The sequence below is a fragment of the Lissotriton helveticus genome, chromosome 12, assembly GCF_964261635.1.
Source record: "Lissotriton helveticus chromosome 12, aLisHel1.1, whole genome shotgun sequence".
In the NCBI taxonomy this organism is placed as follows: Eukaryota; Metazoa; Chordata; class Amphibia; order Caudata; family Salamandridae; genus Lissotriton; species Lissotriton helveticus.
In genome coordinates, this window is record NC_136073.1 from 577,832,620 (window position 1) to 577,849,581 (window position 16,962).

Genomic DNA, 16,962 nt, shown 5'->3' on the forward strand with positions numbered 1-16,962 from the left:
AAGAGACCGGCCTGCAACGTCTTCAAAGAAGTGATAAATAGTGCAGTGAAAAAGATGTGTAAGCGTTGTAAATTACACAGACACAAAGTGTGATGTGAGAGTTACATATGATCCGAGCTATAAACACTAAGAAAGCGCTCCACCACCTTTCGCTCTGTGATTACACTGTCGCAGCTCAGGAGGAAGAGCGGGAGTGGGAGCTAGTTCCTGCCCTCTCCGTGATTTGAGTGTGCAGTGTGGCATTGTGTGATGTCATTGCTATCTTTGGCCTAATAAAAACACTCCAGCTGTTGTGGGGCCCTGGCTTCCCCTCCTGGTGCAGGGGGGCTGTGCTTTATGGCACGCATTGAGGGAGGGAGAGGGGAATGGTTGTGTCCGCAGCTCTGGCCTCGTACAGTGCCCCAGCTATTACTAGTGAGCGAGAGGCGCTGAGGTGGTGGTATTGGTATTGGTGGTGGTGGTATTGGTATTGGTGGTGGTGGTGGTATTGGTGGTATTGTTGGTGGTGGTATTGGTGGTGGTGGTGGTAGTATTGGTGGTATTGGTGATGGTTATGGTGGTATTGGTGGAGGTGGTAGTATTGGTGTTGGCGGAATTGGTATTGGTGCTGGTAGTATTGGTCTTGGTGGTGGTTTTACTGGTATTGGTGATGGTGGTATTGGTGGTGGTATTGGTATTGGTGGTGGTGGGGGTATTAGTGGTGGTATTTGTGGTAGGGTATTGGTGGTGGTGTTATTGGTGATGGTGGTATTTTTGGTGGTGTTGATACTGGTGTTGGTATTGGTGGTGGTATTGGTTGTGGTATTGGTGGTGGTACTGGTGGTATTGGTGGTGGTGGTATTGGTGGTGGTATTGGTAATGGTATTGGGTGTGGTGGTATTGGTGGGCATGGTATTGGTGGTGGTGACATTGGTGGTGGAGTTATTGGTGGTATTGGTGGAGGTTGTTGTATTGGTGGTGGTATAAGTGGCGGTATTAGTGGTGGTATTGGTGATGGTGATAGTGGTGTTGGTGGTGGTGGTATTGGTGGTGGTATTGATGGTGGTGGTGGTATTGGTGGTATTGGTTTTGGTGGTATTGGTGGTGGTGGTGGTGGTATTGGTGATATTGGTGGTGGTGGTGGTATTAGTGGTGGTGGTATTGATATTGGTGGTGGTGGTATTGGTGGTGGCGGTATTGATATTGGTGGTATTGGATTGGTTGTGGTGGTATTGGTATTGGTGGTGGCGGTATACGTGGTGTATTGGTGGTGGTATTGGTGGTGGTGGAGGTAGTGGTATTGATGGTGGTGGTGGTATTGGTGGTGGTAGTGATATTGGTGGTGGTATTGGTGGTGGTAGTGGTGGTGGCGGTGGTACTGGTGGTGGTGGTATTATTGGTGGTGGTATTAGTGGTGGTGGTGGTATTGGTGGTGGTGGTGGTATCGGTGGTGGTGGTATTAGTGGTGGTGGAGGTATTAGTGGTGGTATTGGTGTTTGTGGTGGTGGTATTGGCGGTAATGGCAGTGGCATTGGCGGTGGTATTGGAGGTAGTATTAGTGATATTTATGGTGGTATTGGTGGAGGTGGTATTGGTGGTGGTATTGTTGGTGGTGGTATTGGTTTGGTGGTGTATTGATGGTGGTGGTATTGGTGGTGGTGGTATTGGTATTGGTGGTGGTATTGGTGGTGGTGGTGCTAGTGGTATTGGTGGTGGTGGTGGTATTGGTGGCGTTGATTGTGGTATTGGCAGTGGTGGTGGTATTGGTGGTGGTATTGGTGGCGTTGATTGTGGTATTGGCAGTGGTGGTGGTATTGGTGGTGGTATTGGCGGTGGTGGCGCAATTGGTGGTGGTGGTGGTATTGTTGGTGGTGGTATTGGTGGAGGTGGTGGTATTAATTGTGGTGATATTGATGGTGGTAGTATTGGTGGTGGTATTAGTGGTGGTGTTGTTAGTAAAACAGGCTTTTGAAAACAACCCGTCAGGTTGCTTTAGTACAAATGACATGTAACAACGATGTGATGTTGTCAGCTTCAGCCCCTTTAGCACAGGATTATGTTCTACCTGGAATTCCAATGACTTTCGCTAATCATTTCTAAATCCATTTTTAAACAGACACGAGATAATGCCAGGTTGTAGTGATTGAAAACAAGCACCCGTGTTATGAGCGAGGCTGTGCTGCTTAAAAACCCCAAGCAGTTTCAGCTGAAGCAGCGCATGTCTGGCCTGCAGTAAGAGAAACTCAATAAAGTAAATAATGCTTACAGACTAAATAACAGGTCCCATGTAACAACCGAAGTAAAAGGGCCAGTCGCCATGGGAGGGTACAAATGAAGACAAGGCCGTACTAAGGAGGGACTAACAAGCCTATTAACGAATCCGAAGGCAGCATTTACAAAAGACAATGACACAAGCCAATGCAAAATATGGGAGGAGAGTGGGCGTGGCTTGTCTCCCATACTCTACTACAGCAGTTTCGTGGAGTGAGCGGGCTCAACCAAAAAATGTAGATTTCCCATTTTCAGCTGCACCTCATATAGTAAGGTAGCTCACTAAGATAAGCTCCTGCTACTGAAATACTTTATACAGTTTGTTGATCACATGTTCAAATCACATGAGGGGTGTATTTATTTAGTCAGTGAATACATGTAAAAGCTTGTAAAAGTGTCCTGAGCTCAGCTACAAGTTAGACAGCTGTCAAAATCATTCTACATTCCCAGACATGTTTTGCCCTCTTAGGATCTTGTAAGTGTGACGTAGGCTGTGCTTATTTTGACCCCGTGGTTGCAGGTGGAGCCCTCTTGATCTCTTTTTGAGGAACCAGCACTCATTTTACATCAGATGTCAACCCAGTACAAGAGAGAGAAATCAGCGGCGGTCCATGCAGGTAATCCTGGTTGGGCAGGGCGGGGTGAAGTCAACGGAATAGGGAAAATAAAATAAATAAATCATTCCTATTCTGTCATCTGTCGACAGCCCCCCCCCCCCCCCCCGCCTACCTGCATGGACCGCTGCTGAGAGAAAGGCATTAAAGGGGGAAAGAAGGGCGAAGAGAAATGTGGGAAAAGAGTGTAAACAGGGGGAAACAGAGCCTAAAATGATCCTGCAAGAGTGAGTAAACCCATGTGAGTATGGAATACCTCCTGCATGACCTTGCTTCACAACCTATTGCAGGACTTTCTTTTCTCAACAACTTTAAATAGAGTCTTGGGAGTGGTGATTGTGAGTTGTCACCTGGTGGCGCTTGAACAACATGTTTGCAGTCAACCACTGATCCCAGTTCACGTGCCTGGTTTCTGCAAATAAACGCCTTTTGTTAGGGCTCGGCTGAACGCGCGGAAGCGTGTCTCCGCCGAGGCTCTTTTGTCGGCATGTGTGCTTCCCAGGAGACAATCCTGGCCGCGCGCATCGCCTTGGAGGCGATTTCAAACTGACACGCGCACGCGAACGAGCGCTGCGGCCTGGCGCTGTCTCCTGGGAAGCACACACGCATGAGCATACACACACACAAGCGCCCACGCACATACATACAGAGACACCCCCCCACACACACATACACACACGCACACACACGAGTGCACCCCCCCTCTCCCCCGCCGTCGCACACATGCATACACACACAGGCACACACACAACGAGGGAACCGAGCCCCCCCCCCAGCCCTTTGTAACTTACCAGATCAATTCTGAGGGACTCCGCTCTCCTTCTGGCGTCGCGAGACGCTTTCACTCCGCCTTCTCTTCCGGTTACGTACGCAGCCCCGCCCCCGTCACAGGCGACTTTGCCTGACTTCCCGCATTGGCATCTCCATTGGAAAAGCAATCTGGTCACCCTATCTCCGATAGGAAGCCACGTCTTTGGTTTCCGTAATTACGGCCCTTTCTTTCCCCGTGTGTCGGTCTCTCACAATTACAGGCCTTTCATATCCGGTTACTGCTGTCACTTCGCTCTGCTCTTTGCCGTAGCGCTCACACTCACAGGCTGTCTCTGAGTGCGGGCTCTCGTCTCCGCCGCGCTCGCTCGGTCTCCTTCGCCCCTGTCCCTCCGGTGCACAGCCGTTCCCCGTCCTTGGCCGTCTCTCTCCAGGGGGCGGGCTAGGGAGGGCGGGCCGAAGTCGCACGGGAAGAGGAAGAAGCCGAGGCTGGGTAGGGAGAGTGAGCCGCTCGGGGTGAGCGTCCTGCCGGGCACCGGGGAGGCCTCGGGGGCGCATAGAGCCATGTTCAGCCGCCTGAGTGCCTTGCTGCAGCAGGCAGTGGAGACGGTGAGTGCCGGAAAGTAGGGCTAGGCAGAGGCGCGGGCGGCCCAAGAGAGGAGGGGAAGCCGGCAGGGGGAGGCTGTAGCCGTCCCCAGCTCAAGCATATAGTTATAGGGGAGATAAACCACAGCAGGCCGGGGATTGGGCCTCTGCACTTTATGGGAGAAGCACGTCCGTCGCAGAACTGCGCCATGCCTTGTAACCCCAGAGAAAGTAAATGACACGTACAAGTCGAGAATATTGGCCCGATCTTTCCGGGTGTACAAAGCTGCCTTGACTTAAACGAGAAAGTAAACATACTTTCCAAGTCTCACTCGACAGTGTAAAAATAAATTTGCACCTTCGAGTCTTGAGATTTTTTTTATCAGAATCTGAGTGGTTGGATTTATTTTTCCTCTTCGTATTTAACATTTTAAGAGGTCCATCGTTTGTAGATTACAATGCAGACTTTTGGGGCAAGTACTGTTTTGACCCCGACGCGAGAGTTCTCAAGTACCCAAGACTATGCATAGCTCAGTTGAGGCCAGGTTTTTGTTGCATTCTGGAACTTATATATAGTTCTGTTTATTCCATATAATATCAGGGCTTTATCAGTCCCAGTGTGCAGACCAAAACCAGGTCTGGTTGAGCTATTCATGCATGGACCTGGGAAACTTGAGAGATTGCTTCCCTTTTCCTCTTGGTCAGGGTTTTCTAGCAGGTCCTTGCATTCCTAATTTTCCCATGGGCTGTAGAACATCTCTTTCGAATTTTTTGTCAAACCACGCTATGCTCCCTTTGGGTCCCATGGCTGTCTTTTTAATTTTACTGGCTGTACTTGAGATGAGTAGTAGAAGTGATGTTACTAGGTTTTCTTAATTAGCCTGCCAATGTTTTGTTAGGTGTCTGGGGTTTTCCAATATGGCTTTGTCTAGGTTCTTGGTTTGATAACCCTGTTTCAATCCATTCCTCAATGGTATAATCACATCTCACCCAAAATTGGCCACCTAGATTCCAGAAGCTCTCAAGATCTTGTACAGATTTAGACTCACTTGATATATTTCTGAAGATGTCCAGCAGTAGGGCATCGTGGCCGCTTTCCTGCCTTCGAAGGAACTTCAGGTTTTTAAAGCAGTGTGAGTACTCCCCTTTCAGGAAAATGTAGTCTATTACAGTCTATGTCCTTTAAGCATTGTAGGTTGGGATTTCAGCAAATCCATTCTCGATCAAGTTGCGTCCTGAAATCAATCCCTCCTTTGTACAAAATTGTTGGTGACCACGTGTGTCAGATTTTTGCAAAGTTGTACTGAACCATGGCATGTATAGTGAAGTTTGTAGTTTGTTCATTTCTTCCAATGTGTGGCCCCATGTTGCAGTTGAGATCTCTACAGATGACCAATAATGGTGTGGTTGTGGCAGGTTTGTTTGTTGCAGATTTAATTAAGATCAGTAGGTTGACAAAGCTTTCAAACTTTTTTTGATAGACACTTATTATTTGTAAGAGTGACTTGCTTAGGAGAGTAAAGTTGCACAACCAGATGTTTTGTGGATGTTTTCCCAGACTTTGATTTTGAGACACTTGCCTAGTCTGCAGGCTGTACATAACCCATCCCTGATTCAAGTGGCCAGTTTTGGGATGGCATATTTGTTGTGATTTGTTATTCTAGATAACCAAGGGGAATGCCACCCATGTTTGCTGCAGAACAAACATTTCTTCTTTTAGAAAGTTCATGAGGTCATTGATCCCTATCTTCTGTGGAATGCCAGTCATCTTGCATAACAAGATTGACGTTTCTATTCTCTGGTCAGAGAGAATATCATTCTTTTCTTTTGAGGTTCTGATTAGTCAATCCGTTTTTTACAATTTTAGGATTTTGTTTGCTTGGTTTTATTTGTGATGGGGTGGCAGGATCCATCTTTTGTTTTGAAGTAGCACATTTGTACCTTTTGGAGTATCAGGTTTTTAATTTTTGCTGTTGTCCATTGTCTTGGTCAAATTGTCTGTACAGTCCTTTAATTATGATGATATTGAAATTGTCAATTTTAACGTTAATGTTACTGTATGAGTTGTTTCTTTTTGGTTAGATATGCTTGAAGTATTATCTTTTAACACTGTTGTTGTTGATCTTGGTGTGAGTCCTAATATTAGTTGCCCGTCTGCAAGGGGGTTTATCAGGGGTTCAGAATTATAAATGTATTGTATCAAGTTAGACGTTTCTGTGCTAACTAAAATTGAATTATACATGTCTTCTCGGGTAGAAGTGTGCCTCTTAACGTAGTAAAGGTCTTTTATCTCTACTGTCCCTTATTCAAGTTTGTCCGTTAGACATTCGTAGACTGTTTTATAAAGAAAATCTTCCCTCTTTACTGCTGGTCCGAGGCACTGTGTGAATGATCAAATTTCTGGCATCGGTGAGCGATTTATTTTATGATTCGGGGTCTAAATCTTTTGAAGTTAGGGAGTTGCAGCAGTCTCCGATTCTGTTTTAAACAGGTTCTTGTTGCATGATCTGTCAGTGTTTCCAGTTCAGTCTTTTAAGTAGTAGACTTGGAGAATACTGTTGTTTGTTTGAGTAATATCTTCCGGAATTGTCATTTGACTGCTCCTTTAGTTTCCAGGGCTTTAATATTGTTGATTCCATGATGTTAGGGGTAACCTCTTCAGACAGAGTCCCGTTTTTCCTTGAGTTATCCTTCTGTTTTATTTGGTTAGGTGTATCCTATAGAAAGGTTTTCTCAATCAATTAAAGATCTGCCACTTCTGTGCCTATAAGTTTAATTTCGTGGTGGTGGTTATTTGGTATTTTTGCTAGATTTAAGCACAGACATATTTGTTTAATTTCTTTCATCAGACAGAAAGAAGGAAGGGCCGAACCACTCTCTTCCCACACACCACTTTCTACTCCCACACACCACTCTCTACCCCCACACCGCTCTCTACCCCCACACCGCTCTCTACCCCCACACCGCTCTCTACCCCCACACCGCTCTCTACCCCCACACCGCTCTCTACCCCCACACCGCTCTCTTCCCCCACACCGCTCTCTTCCCCCACACCGCTCTCTTCCCCCACACCACTCTCTTCCCTCACACCACTCTCTTCCCCCACACCACTCTCTTCCCCCACACCACTCTCTTCCCCCACACCACTCTTCCCCCACACCACTCTCTTCCACCACACCACTCTCTTCCCCCACACCACTCTCTTCCCCCACACCACTCTCTTCCCCCACACCACTCCCTTCCCCCACACCACTCCCTTCCCCCACACCACTCTCTTCCCCCACACCACTCTCTCACTTTACTACTCGATCACTAACTCTATAACTCACTATTCAACTATCTCTCACAGCAACACAATATAACTACAACAATGAGTTCACTGGATTTCACCCATATCTGAAAGAGGTGACCAGAGCCTCGCACCAGTTTGTACTAACCAGAATAAGGATGAGAACTGCATATTATCTGGTTGCGTGCCCTACTGTAAAAGTACGCCCCACTGGTCCATGTGCTTGTGATAACAATTCAGAACAGAGCACTATGCACTTTCTTTTGTCTTGCCAATTGTACAGTGAATTACGGAAATTCTATCTTAAACCCATCCTAATAAGATTTGGAGTAAGAACAATCATGGACTCTATGAAACTGCTTTTTAATTTGCATCATCCGGACATTTGCTTCTTCACAGCTACCTTTGTACTTAAGGCCATAAGTGCTAGGAAAAGCATGTGTTTTTAATTGTTCTTAACTATTTATTCCATCCCACACTGGAGAATTAATGTATTATGTGTTTGTGTTTTTTATCTTATTGTGAAATGTATGTATGAAATTGTTTGTGCTTTTATGGACATGTTTTCTCTATGATCCGAATAAAGCTTTATGAAATGAAAAATGAAACTACAACAGTAACTATCTCTCACTCTAAGACAATACTCAAAATTCAATCTCTATCTCACTATCTCTATCAGTACATCACTATCTATTTCGGTATCACTCCCTCACTATATCACCACACACTCTCAAAAAATAACTACATCACTCTCACTAACTCACAAATTCACTCTCTTTCTAAATTACTAATTTACTCACTCACTACCTCACTCTCAAATACACTAAGTCACTAACACGCTCTCTTTAACTACCTCACTATCTAACTCTGCTTCTATCTTAATACCTCACAACATCACTAACACTCACTACTTCACTCTCTCTTTCAATACATCAATCTTTCTCTATCTCACTACCTCACAACATCACTCTCCATAACTACCTCACTATCTATCAACATCACTCTCTCACATCAATCACACTATTTCAATACCTCACTATCTCAATACATCGCTCTCTCTGCTAATGCAATACATATAAATCAATATATCACACATATACAAACACTTAAGCTATTAACAACAAAAAATACAAATCCATTTAATTAAGGGAAAAAAAAAACTAATAGCTCTACCTGTAATATTGCCGAGACCATTGCATTGTAAATGCTTGTTTTTCTCTTGGGGTCCTAGTCTAAGCCCACCTTACCTGTCATTTTCTGAATTATGACGAAGCATGACATCCTTATACCCATGCTTGACTTCACTGTCATCATTGTGGGCCCTTAGCCATGGAATTCTTTCAGTGTCACAAGACCTCCTGTACCCATTAGCATAGTCGACTAACTGAAATACAAAGCTGATGGGTGGAATGTTTGCAAAAGCATCAACAACCGATGATTGCTTATGTCACATTCCAGTCCATTGTTTTTTTTATGTCGCATTCCATTCCATTGGGTTTTTTGTTGCCCACTATTTCCCTTCAGATGGGGACCAGGCATATGAACCTCAGACTTGCTGGTGCTCCAGTAGGATTAGTCCGAACTGAACTACCAGGTCTGATCACTCTAGACGAAACAGTTCTTGGGTTGCCTGCGTTCCCACCCAGAAGGGATTTTTCCAGGCATTTTAGCTGAACTATTTCTATTGGAGCAGGACCAAAGCTGGATTGGATATTGCTCATCCTTTTTGTGGTGAAATGCCGTGCCGAGTAACTGCACCACAGTCAAACCCCAAACGGCTTCACTTTATTTGCTCAGCATTTGTCAAGAGTCACAACTTTTACAGAGAAACAAAGTGAAGGAGAGGCCAGTAGATAAAATGATTAAAACATGAGCACACAATTGGGTGAAGTGAGAAGGTTGGAATGAGAACTCAGTCTTCTCATTCTACAGTCTGTAACAAATTGAACACTACACCATACATTCTCATGGGATTCAGGATCCAGGAACATCCCAGTTATGGTCGCAGGAAATCACTTTCACACATCTGTCTGACCGGACTATCCAACAGTGTTCAGAAGCCACCTCTCCTCCTCTTATACATGAGAAACAATAGCTACCAAGAGGGCTCAAGCAAGTGAGAGTCTCCTCACTGCCATCTGCAGGTCATACCTTAAAATCTCAGGTGGGAAAAGTAATGTTTGAGATCCTCCTGAAGTTGTTGAACTGAGTACTGCAGAATAAGATTCTAGAAACATGCATTATTTATATTGCTTAAAAAAAAAGACCTGCATGAAGCACTATAGAAAAATACATTAAACACCCAATAATGCCTGTGGATGCGTTCTCCTGACTACCGTTCATGGATGGGCCTAAATCAGTCCTGACAGTCAAAACCTCTTCTTGCTTGTTCCTGTCTTGTGGGCCCATGTTACCCTTTTACCACTCAGACCTCAATCATATGTGTTCCTTTAATTCTGATGGGCCTGGTAACCGGAGTTATGGAGTCCATTGAAGTGATGTTATTTCACACTGAGATTTCAGCTGTTGAAACAGACAAAATCTCTATGTAAAACACTGAGCGGAACTATGCAGGAATCTGTGCGGAAACAATTCCTGCCTAATGGTCCCCAAAATCTCAAAATCATCTTTCTTCCCCACCCTGTCATTACCAGGCCCATGTTATCCCTCCATTCTAAAGAATCTTCATACAGTTATCTAACTTCATCACCACCGCACATCACAACCATCTGTCTTCCATTTTCATAGTACTGAACCTTTCTGCCACGTTCAACACTGTTTGATCATGATACGTGCTGTGCTCCTCTCACTAGGCATGTATATCCTCACTCGTACCTCCTTCACCTTCTACTGCAATGACCTCTGCACCCATCCCATAGCCCGTGTGGGTACTACAAGGATCAGTCCATGGCTCACTTCTACTCTCAAAACACACCACCTCTTCTTTGCATTCACATATTCCCTCTATGCAAGTACCATCCAGAACATCCTTTCTCTCAATCTTTCAACCCCTGCTTTCAAACACTCATCGCTGACTGTTTCACAGTAAAATGTCCTTAAATGTTGCGATGTTTAGCTGTTTATCTGTAACATGTTCAAATGCCTCAATTGAACTGCTTCTCTCTTACAGTACATGGCCTTCTTCGAATTTAACAACCGTCTGGAAGCTATCCTCAGCAAGGCTTACATCTATAGGTGAGTTCAGGAACCCACAGGCAGATACAGGTAGAAGCATTCTCCAGGAAATCAGAGGTTACTTGCCATTTTATAACATCCCAACTTGTAGACGTCAGGTAAAAATAACCATTTCAGTTTTGGCCTAATGTGGCATTGTCGACAAGGCCCCTACTTATGGATAATGTGGGCTAATGTGGCATTGTCAGCAAGACCCATGCATGCTAATGGATAACTCATGTTGGTACAGACTGGCATATGGGACTGTCAGCTAGTATCATATGTTGAAGTGAGTTTGGGAAACATGATGCATTTCCAGGAAACCACTTTCTTGGATCACCCTAAGTCTTACAAGTGATAGTAGCAGAGTGAAACACTATTCACGGATATCCCACAAAATATTGTATTGCTTCCATTAGCAATTTAACATAGTGAATAATTTCCCAGGAAAATCTTGGCTACCACGAATGCTGCGGTAAAGAATACATAAAATGTTCCTCTCTATTTCTTTCTGTCTATGCAGGAAAATGTGTCACCTTTACAGGTTAATAATTTACATTTGGGCCAGTTTACTACTTCAAAATAATGTAACCCCAAATTTTCAGGAAAACAAAACATGTAAAGTAGTTCGCTGGTTTGAGTTCCTTCTGTAAAAAAGGGCTGGAATCAAGGCCAGTGTTCTTCGTCAGTTTAAAAAAATATGTTACTTAAACTATACAGCCCAACTCAATTGGATCAATCTGAGAACCCTCCCGTTGACCTAAGAAGAAAAAATACTTTTGCTTGAAAAAAACTCTCACCCACCAAGGGAACCCCCTGGTAGCCTGCTTTGTCATAGAGTTCCTTTCCGTTCAATTACAGAACAGGTGGGCCACAACCTGTGAGATGCATGGGAGCGCTCTATTGGAAAAGGAATAGGGTGGTGAGTGGGGGTAGGGTTACTCTTTTAATATGCCTGCCTTATAGTCCTAATGGTTTAATGTGGGCGCCAGACAGTATGATTAAAAACTGGAAAAGTTAGGAAGTCCCAGGGCTCTAGTTACTCCTGCTTCCTTTGATGAAGGAGGCCACCAAGGGGTACCGTGGTGAATGAGAGTTCTTTAACCGCTTCCGTGCTCATGACAGCCCCCGGCTATCATGAGTCATAGTGGGTGTGTGCTCACGACGGCCGAGGACCATCCAAACCACGCCCAAGAATGGAATGTCCAGCACTGTGGCGGAATGTGTGCCGCAGCCAAGGTGTTATAGCAAATGGATTCATTTCTCCTTAAGTCGACAGGAGGATTCTTAGATTGAGGCAATCGAATTGGGCTCTATAGTTTGTGTAAAGTTCTGTGTCAGAGGAGGAGTAGCCCATGCATCACTGTACCCCTTCACTCCCCTTAATTTGTTTGTGGAGTTTAAAAAAGTACTCATTAATATTAACCATCTCAGTGGTAGTTATCTTAGCCACTTTAGCATGATAAAAGGCAGGCAAGCTTCTGCTTTCTAACAGATCATGCCACAACCATATCATCCCACTTAATGTAGGTGTGATTTGAGAGAAGTTTTTAACACACTTTTTTATCTTTTTACAAGCCAACTCCAGCATTTCCTTCAATATGTAAACCATTTGTATTACTTTTACAAGCTTTACGAGTGATTAATAGACATTTTAAAAACTAACATCAATGGATACTATCTTTATTGATGATTAGTAGTATTTTCCTTAAATTAAAAGAGCATTTAGCAACAAATTACTTATTGTAAATCCGCCTCTGGAAGTTTCACATGCATCCCATCTACAGAGAGCTCAGCTCCATAATCTGCATTTGGATCTCCTTTTTGAAGGCCTCTGAAACTGACACAAAGAAAAACTATAAATCAACCTTTTGAACAAAATAATTGTTTTCTCCTTTCGGCTTTAAAGGACACACAAATGTGTGTCCTTTGAATCCAAAGGAGCAGAAAGCAGAGGCTCGCCAGCCTTTTATCACTCTATAGTGGCCAAGATAACTCCCACCGAGATGGTTTTTGCTTGTTTGGAACATCCATCTGACCTAGCGGGGGACTGAAAAGCTGTTCTTGCGTCATGCCTTGGAAACATAAAAAAATATTAAGTGGTTATATTGGCCACTCTTAGTGGAACATCACCTTTTCCAGTTCCTTTAACAATAAGCTCCTGTCAGTGTTATGGTTTTGACTAGTGGTAAACTGATATGCGTGAAGTTGTTGGGAGTGGTTTTAGTTGAATACAGCACAGAACGTTCACAGTTTTAACACCTTCACCTAAGACATTCCAACACTAAATTCTCAATACTCTTTAACCCACTTCTACGTGCAAGGGTGCTTTGTACAGTACTATATGCTTCCAACACATTTTAATTTATCATTTCACCATTCAGTTTGCCTGTCGCTACCATTTTGTTTTTGCCCTTGCTATGGTACATTTTCCTGGTTATTTCTCTGCCCCCTTTAGCTCCGCTGCTTTTAGTGTTCTGTTCTGGCTTGCCCTTGGCTCCTCGATATCTGCATTGCTTCTGCTTCTGCTCTTTTTTCATATTAATGAAGCAGGTTATAATGGTGCATATCCAGTGAGGTGGCTACTCCCAGAAAGCTGGGGCATGTGATAATTACCACATGTGGTTGGGACGACTACAGGGCCTAGGTCATTGGAGTCATAAGGCCAACATAAAGGTACCTTTGTCCTATTCCTACATCTGGACAAGGAGGTAGACTCCATTGCAAGATAAAGAACTTTTAGGGTGGAGGATAAAAGGCAGCAGTTGGGTTCATTATTTATATTTTTTAAAGTGCTGTTGTTTCCCATTTAGAGGTGGCCTGGCCTAGTTTATGGTGGACTGTTCCTAATGGACCAGGAAAAAGGCTGATTTGTGTGAGGGGGTTGTGTGTCTGAAGTGACACAGTGGACAAAAAACAATGCACTGGAATGTGGCCTAGAATAACTACCAATAGCTGTTAATAATTTAAAGAATCCACTATCACCTTTCCATTTTCCTCAGTGTGACGCACTAAGTGTGGCAGATAGCCCGCCTAGAAATAGGTCTCATGTTCATGTGCCATTGAATTCAAGCTGCATCTAAATGATGAGGCTGACATATGCTGAAAGTAGTCTCTGGTTGCTTACTTCCTGTTCAAAGGGACCTATCATGGCAATTTGGGTTTGACTGTTACTAATGGAGCAAGACTAAGCCTGGCTTGCATGGAGGTGATTCTTGTCTGCAGTAACACAGTGGGCACAAAAACTGGCAGAAAACGATTGACTGGAATGTGGCACAGAGAATTAAATAGGACTGAGATTAATTCTAGGATTTCACCAGCACCTTTGTGGTTTCTTCAAAGTGACGCCCAAGTGCAACCAATAGGCCAATATAAGGCTCCTGTGCCCACTGTGCCACAGTGTCAGGAATTTAGGAGTTGGAGTCCCAGAAAGGTTTTGGGAGTTGGTAGCTCTGGCCCTTTAAAGTAAATAGAATCTGACAGGGATTTATGTGTAGATTGTGGAAGGTCAGTCTTTGTAAAGTCAGATAATTAAACCACTAACTACAGCCGGTGAAGAGACTTCTGGGTTACAATAGCATTCCAGATTAGTATTTTCAGAATGGTATTTAATAGCTGCCCAAAGTGTACTGACTTGCCTGGCAACAACTTGTAGTGAAACTGTCGGTCTGCTTCATTAGTTCACCCACTGATTTAGCATCCTGCACCATTGTTGTTCTGTCCCCTCCTGGTTTCATTGCGTATCCTTCCCATGTTCCCTTGGTGGTCCTTGGTGTTTGTCATCGTTCCTTGTAAAATGTGTGTGACCATCTGCTTTTCAACTGTGATCTCTGACGCCTGGGCATCTGGGGTGTTGTGCCGGGATTGTGATCAGCAGTTACTCTCATAACCACTCGTCGAACTCCGGATTTGGGTAAGGTGACTGTATTGCTGGGGTGAATTCTACTCATAAAGCGAACCTTTGCAATTTCTTGATTTACTGACCCATCTCCATTTATCCTGCTGCTTCATTTCAGTCCTCCACATCTCCAGGGTCAGGTTTGGGTCCTTCTCCAGCAGGGGATCTTTCATAGATTAACATGCTTGAAGCAGTCCATGTTGTTAGACTGGGAACCCTCTGTGACAATGTTAACATAGCAGTGTATGCCTTACCCTGAATAACATTGAATTTTACAATAGACTTCAGTAACCTATTCACATCATTATGCATGACCCAAACGGCAGCCAATCAGAGACCAGCACCCTCAGGTGTTCTATTGCCAGAGGCATACAACTGTCAGATTTTTCAAGCTTGTGAAATCAACTCACAGTTTCTATAAATGAAACTTCATGATAAGGGGAGGAGGGTAAGTCACATGTCAGCATTGGATCTTTCATAGATTCACATGCTTGAATTAAGATCGTAGTTTTCCCTAGTAAACAGTGGATAGCGGGCATGAGGCGTACCTTTCTTGAAAAAGTTCTGCAGCAGAGCCCTCCCTACTGTGGAATCCTTATTGACATCAACATCAGAGCAGTAATGCTTTGCCAAGGGATGAGTAATTTTCGTGTGGCTGCCTTACAAATCTCTTTCAGAGAAAGTCCTGCAAAAGGGGCATTAGTGGTTGCTACTGCCCTTGTAGAATGAGCTCCGATAATTTATTATTAATGAGCTCATAAGATCATACAATGCAAGAAACTATCCATCTTGCTAAAGTCTGCTTGGTGACTGGTTTAACTCTGTTAATTGCACCAAAAGCAACAGTTTGTCTCGTTCGTGGAAACATTTTGTGTCCTTTAAATATAACTTAGGGCAGCACATTATTTCTAAAAAGTGTAAGGATCTTTCTGCTGCCATCTTTGGATGCGGGAAAAAAAACTAGATAGTTCCATTTTTTTGTCTTAAATGGAATGTGGAATGTACCTTCAGAATGAACTTTGGATTAGTCATTAAAGTTACTTTTCTTTGTCTTATCCAAAATGCAAGAAAGGCAAGTCTAAACAATACCTTCATAAATTCTTTAATTATTCATTGGGAAAATAATGACAATTGTCTGATTTCCTTAGGAATTTGGAAATTACAGCCAGAAGACTCTTAAACGAAGCAATAGATAGTCCATCATTAGCTATGCTTAAAATATACATCAAGAATTCATAATGCAAAATTTTTAGTGCATCTAACTTTTGTCTTTTGGTCCATAAGTCAAAACACTTCCATTTTGCATTGTACAACTTTATCGTACAAGGTGCTCTTGCAGCATCAAGAATCTGTCTGCAATCCTTTGGAAACAGTAAATGACCAAGTTCTATGTCCTTATGAGCCAAGCTGTAAATTTTAAGGACTGAGGATTGCAATGCAGAATTTTTTCGGTGTTCCTTGACAACAGGCATGGATCGGATTTAAACTCAATTGGTGTTTGTGCCGACATGTTCCATAGATCCAAATGCCAATGCTTGTGTGACCAAGCTGGAGCTATTTAAATAGCCATGCATCAATACATTTTTATTTTGTAAATTACCCTCTGTATCAGTGGAAATGGGGGGGAATGCATATATGAACATCCCTGTCCAGTCTATTGCAAAGGCGCCTCCACTCGACCCTGGACACGGCCATCTGCTGGCGAACCTGGCACATTTGCTGTTTTTGTGAGTTGCAAATATGTCCCATTGTGGGGTGCCCCATTTGCGCATGAGATGTAGCTGATTGTCGTTTAACTGCCACTTGTGAACATCCTAATAGTGCAGGCTCAAGCGATCTGCTAAATCGTGTACATTTCCGAACATGTTCTGCTGAAATGTCCTGCTTTGAAGGCATGAGACATCTGGTTCCTCCTTGTTTCATGATGTGACACATAGTTGTGGTGTGATCCTTTTGAATCCTGACATGCTTGTTGTGCTACCGCGAGGATGCACGGCTGCCGCGTTGTACAAGCAACCCAGATACTGCAGAATTGAAGTGTCCACGGACTGACCCTTTGGTTTGCGTTCTTAAGAATAACCGCTCTAGTCAATTGAGCCGTTGGCCAGTGAAAGCTCCACTCCAGGACCACCCCCATCAGCTCACGTGCGGATGAGGTTTTCAGCCCACCCCTTGGTTGCCTCGGTACCCCTGTCCTGAAGAAGACTCGCAGGCCAAGGTCCTATTACTCTATGTGCCACAAGTCGAGTCGAAACGTCAACGACCATATACCTACACATCTGGACCCATCTACTATTTCATGTTCAAACGTGCCAAAAATACAATCTGTGATTGTCAAGAAATGATGTAAAATAGACCATGTAAACTATTGATGGGCCGGATTT

General features: G+C 43.9%; 1 protein-coding gene across 1 annotated transcript in view; it reads left to right on the top strand.

The window, feature by feature from the left end:
• CNGB1 (cyclic nucleotide gated channel subunit beta 1) overlaps window positions 1-16,962 on the top strand; it is a 1,191,945-nt gene that overhangs the window by 959,535 nt on the left and 215,448 nt on the right. Inside the window, 1 exon segment of the mRNA XM_078668834.1 lies at window positions 10,637-10,701. Within this exon segment, the coding sequence (XP_078524960.1) occupies window positions 10,637-10,701 (65 nt within the window).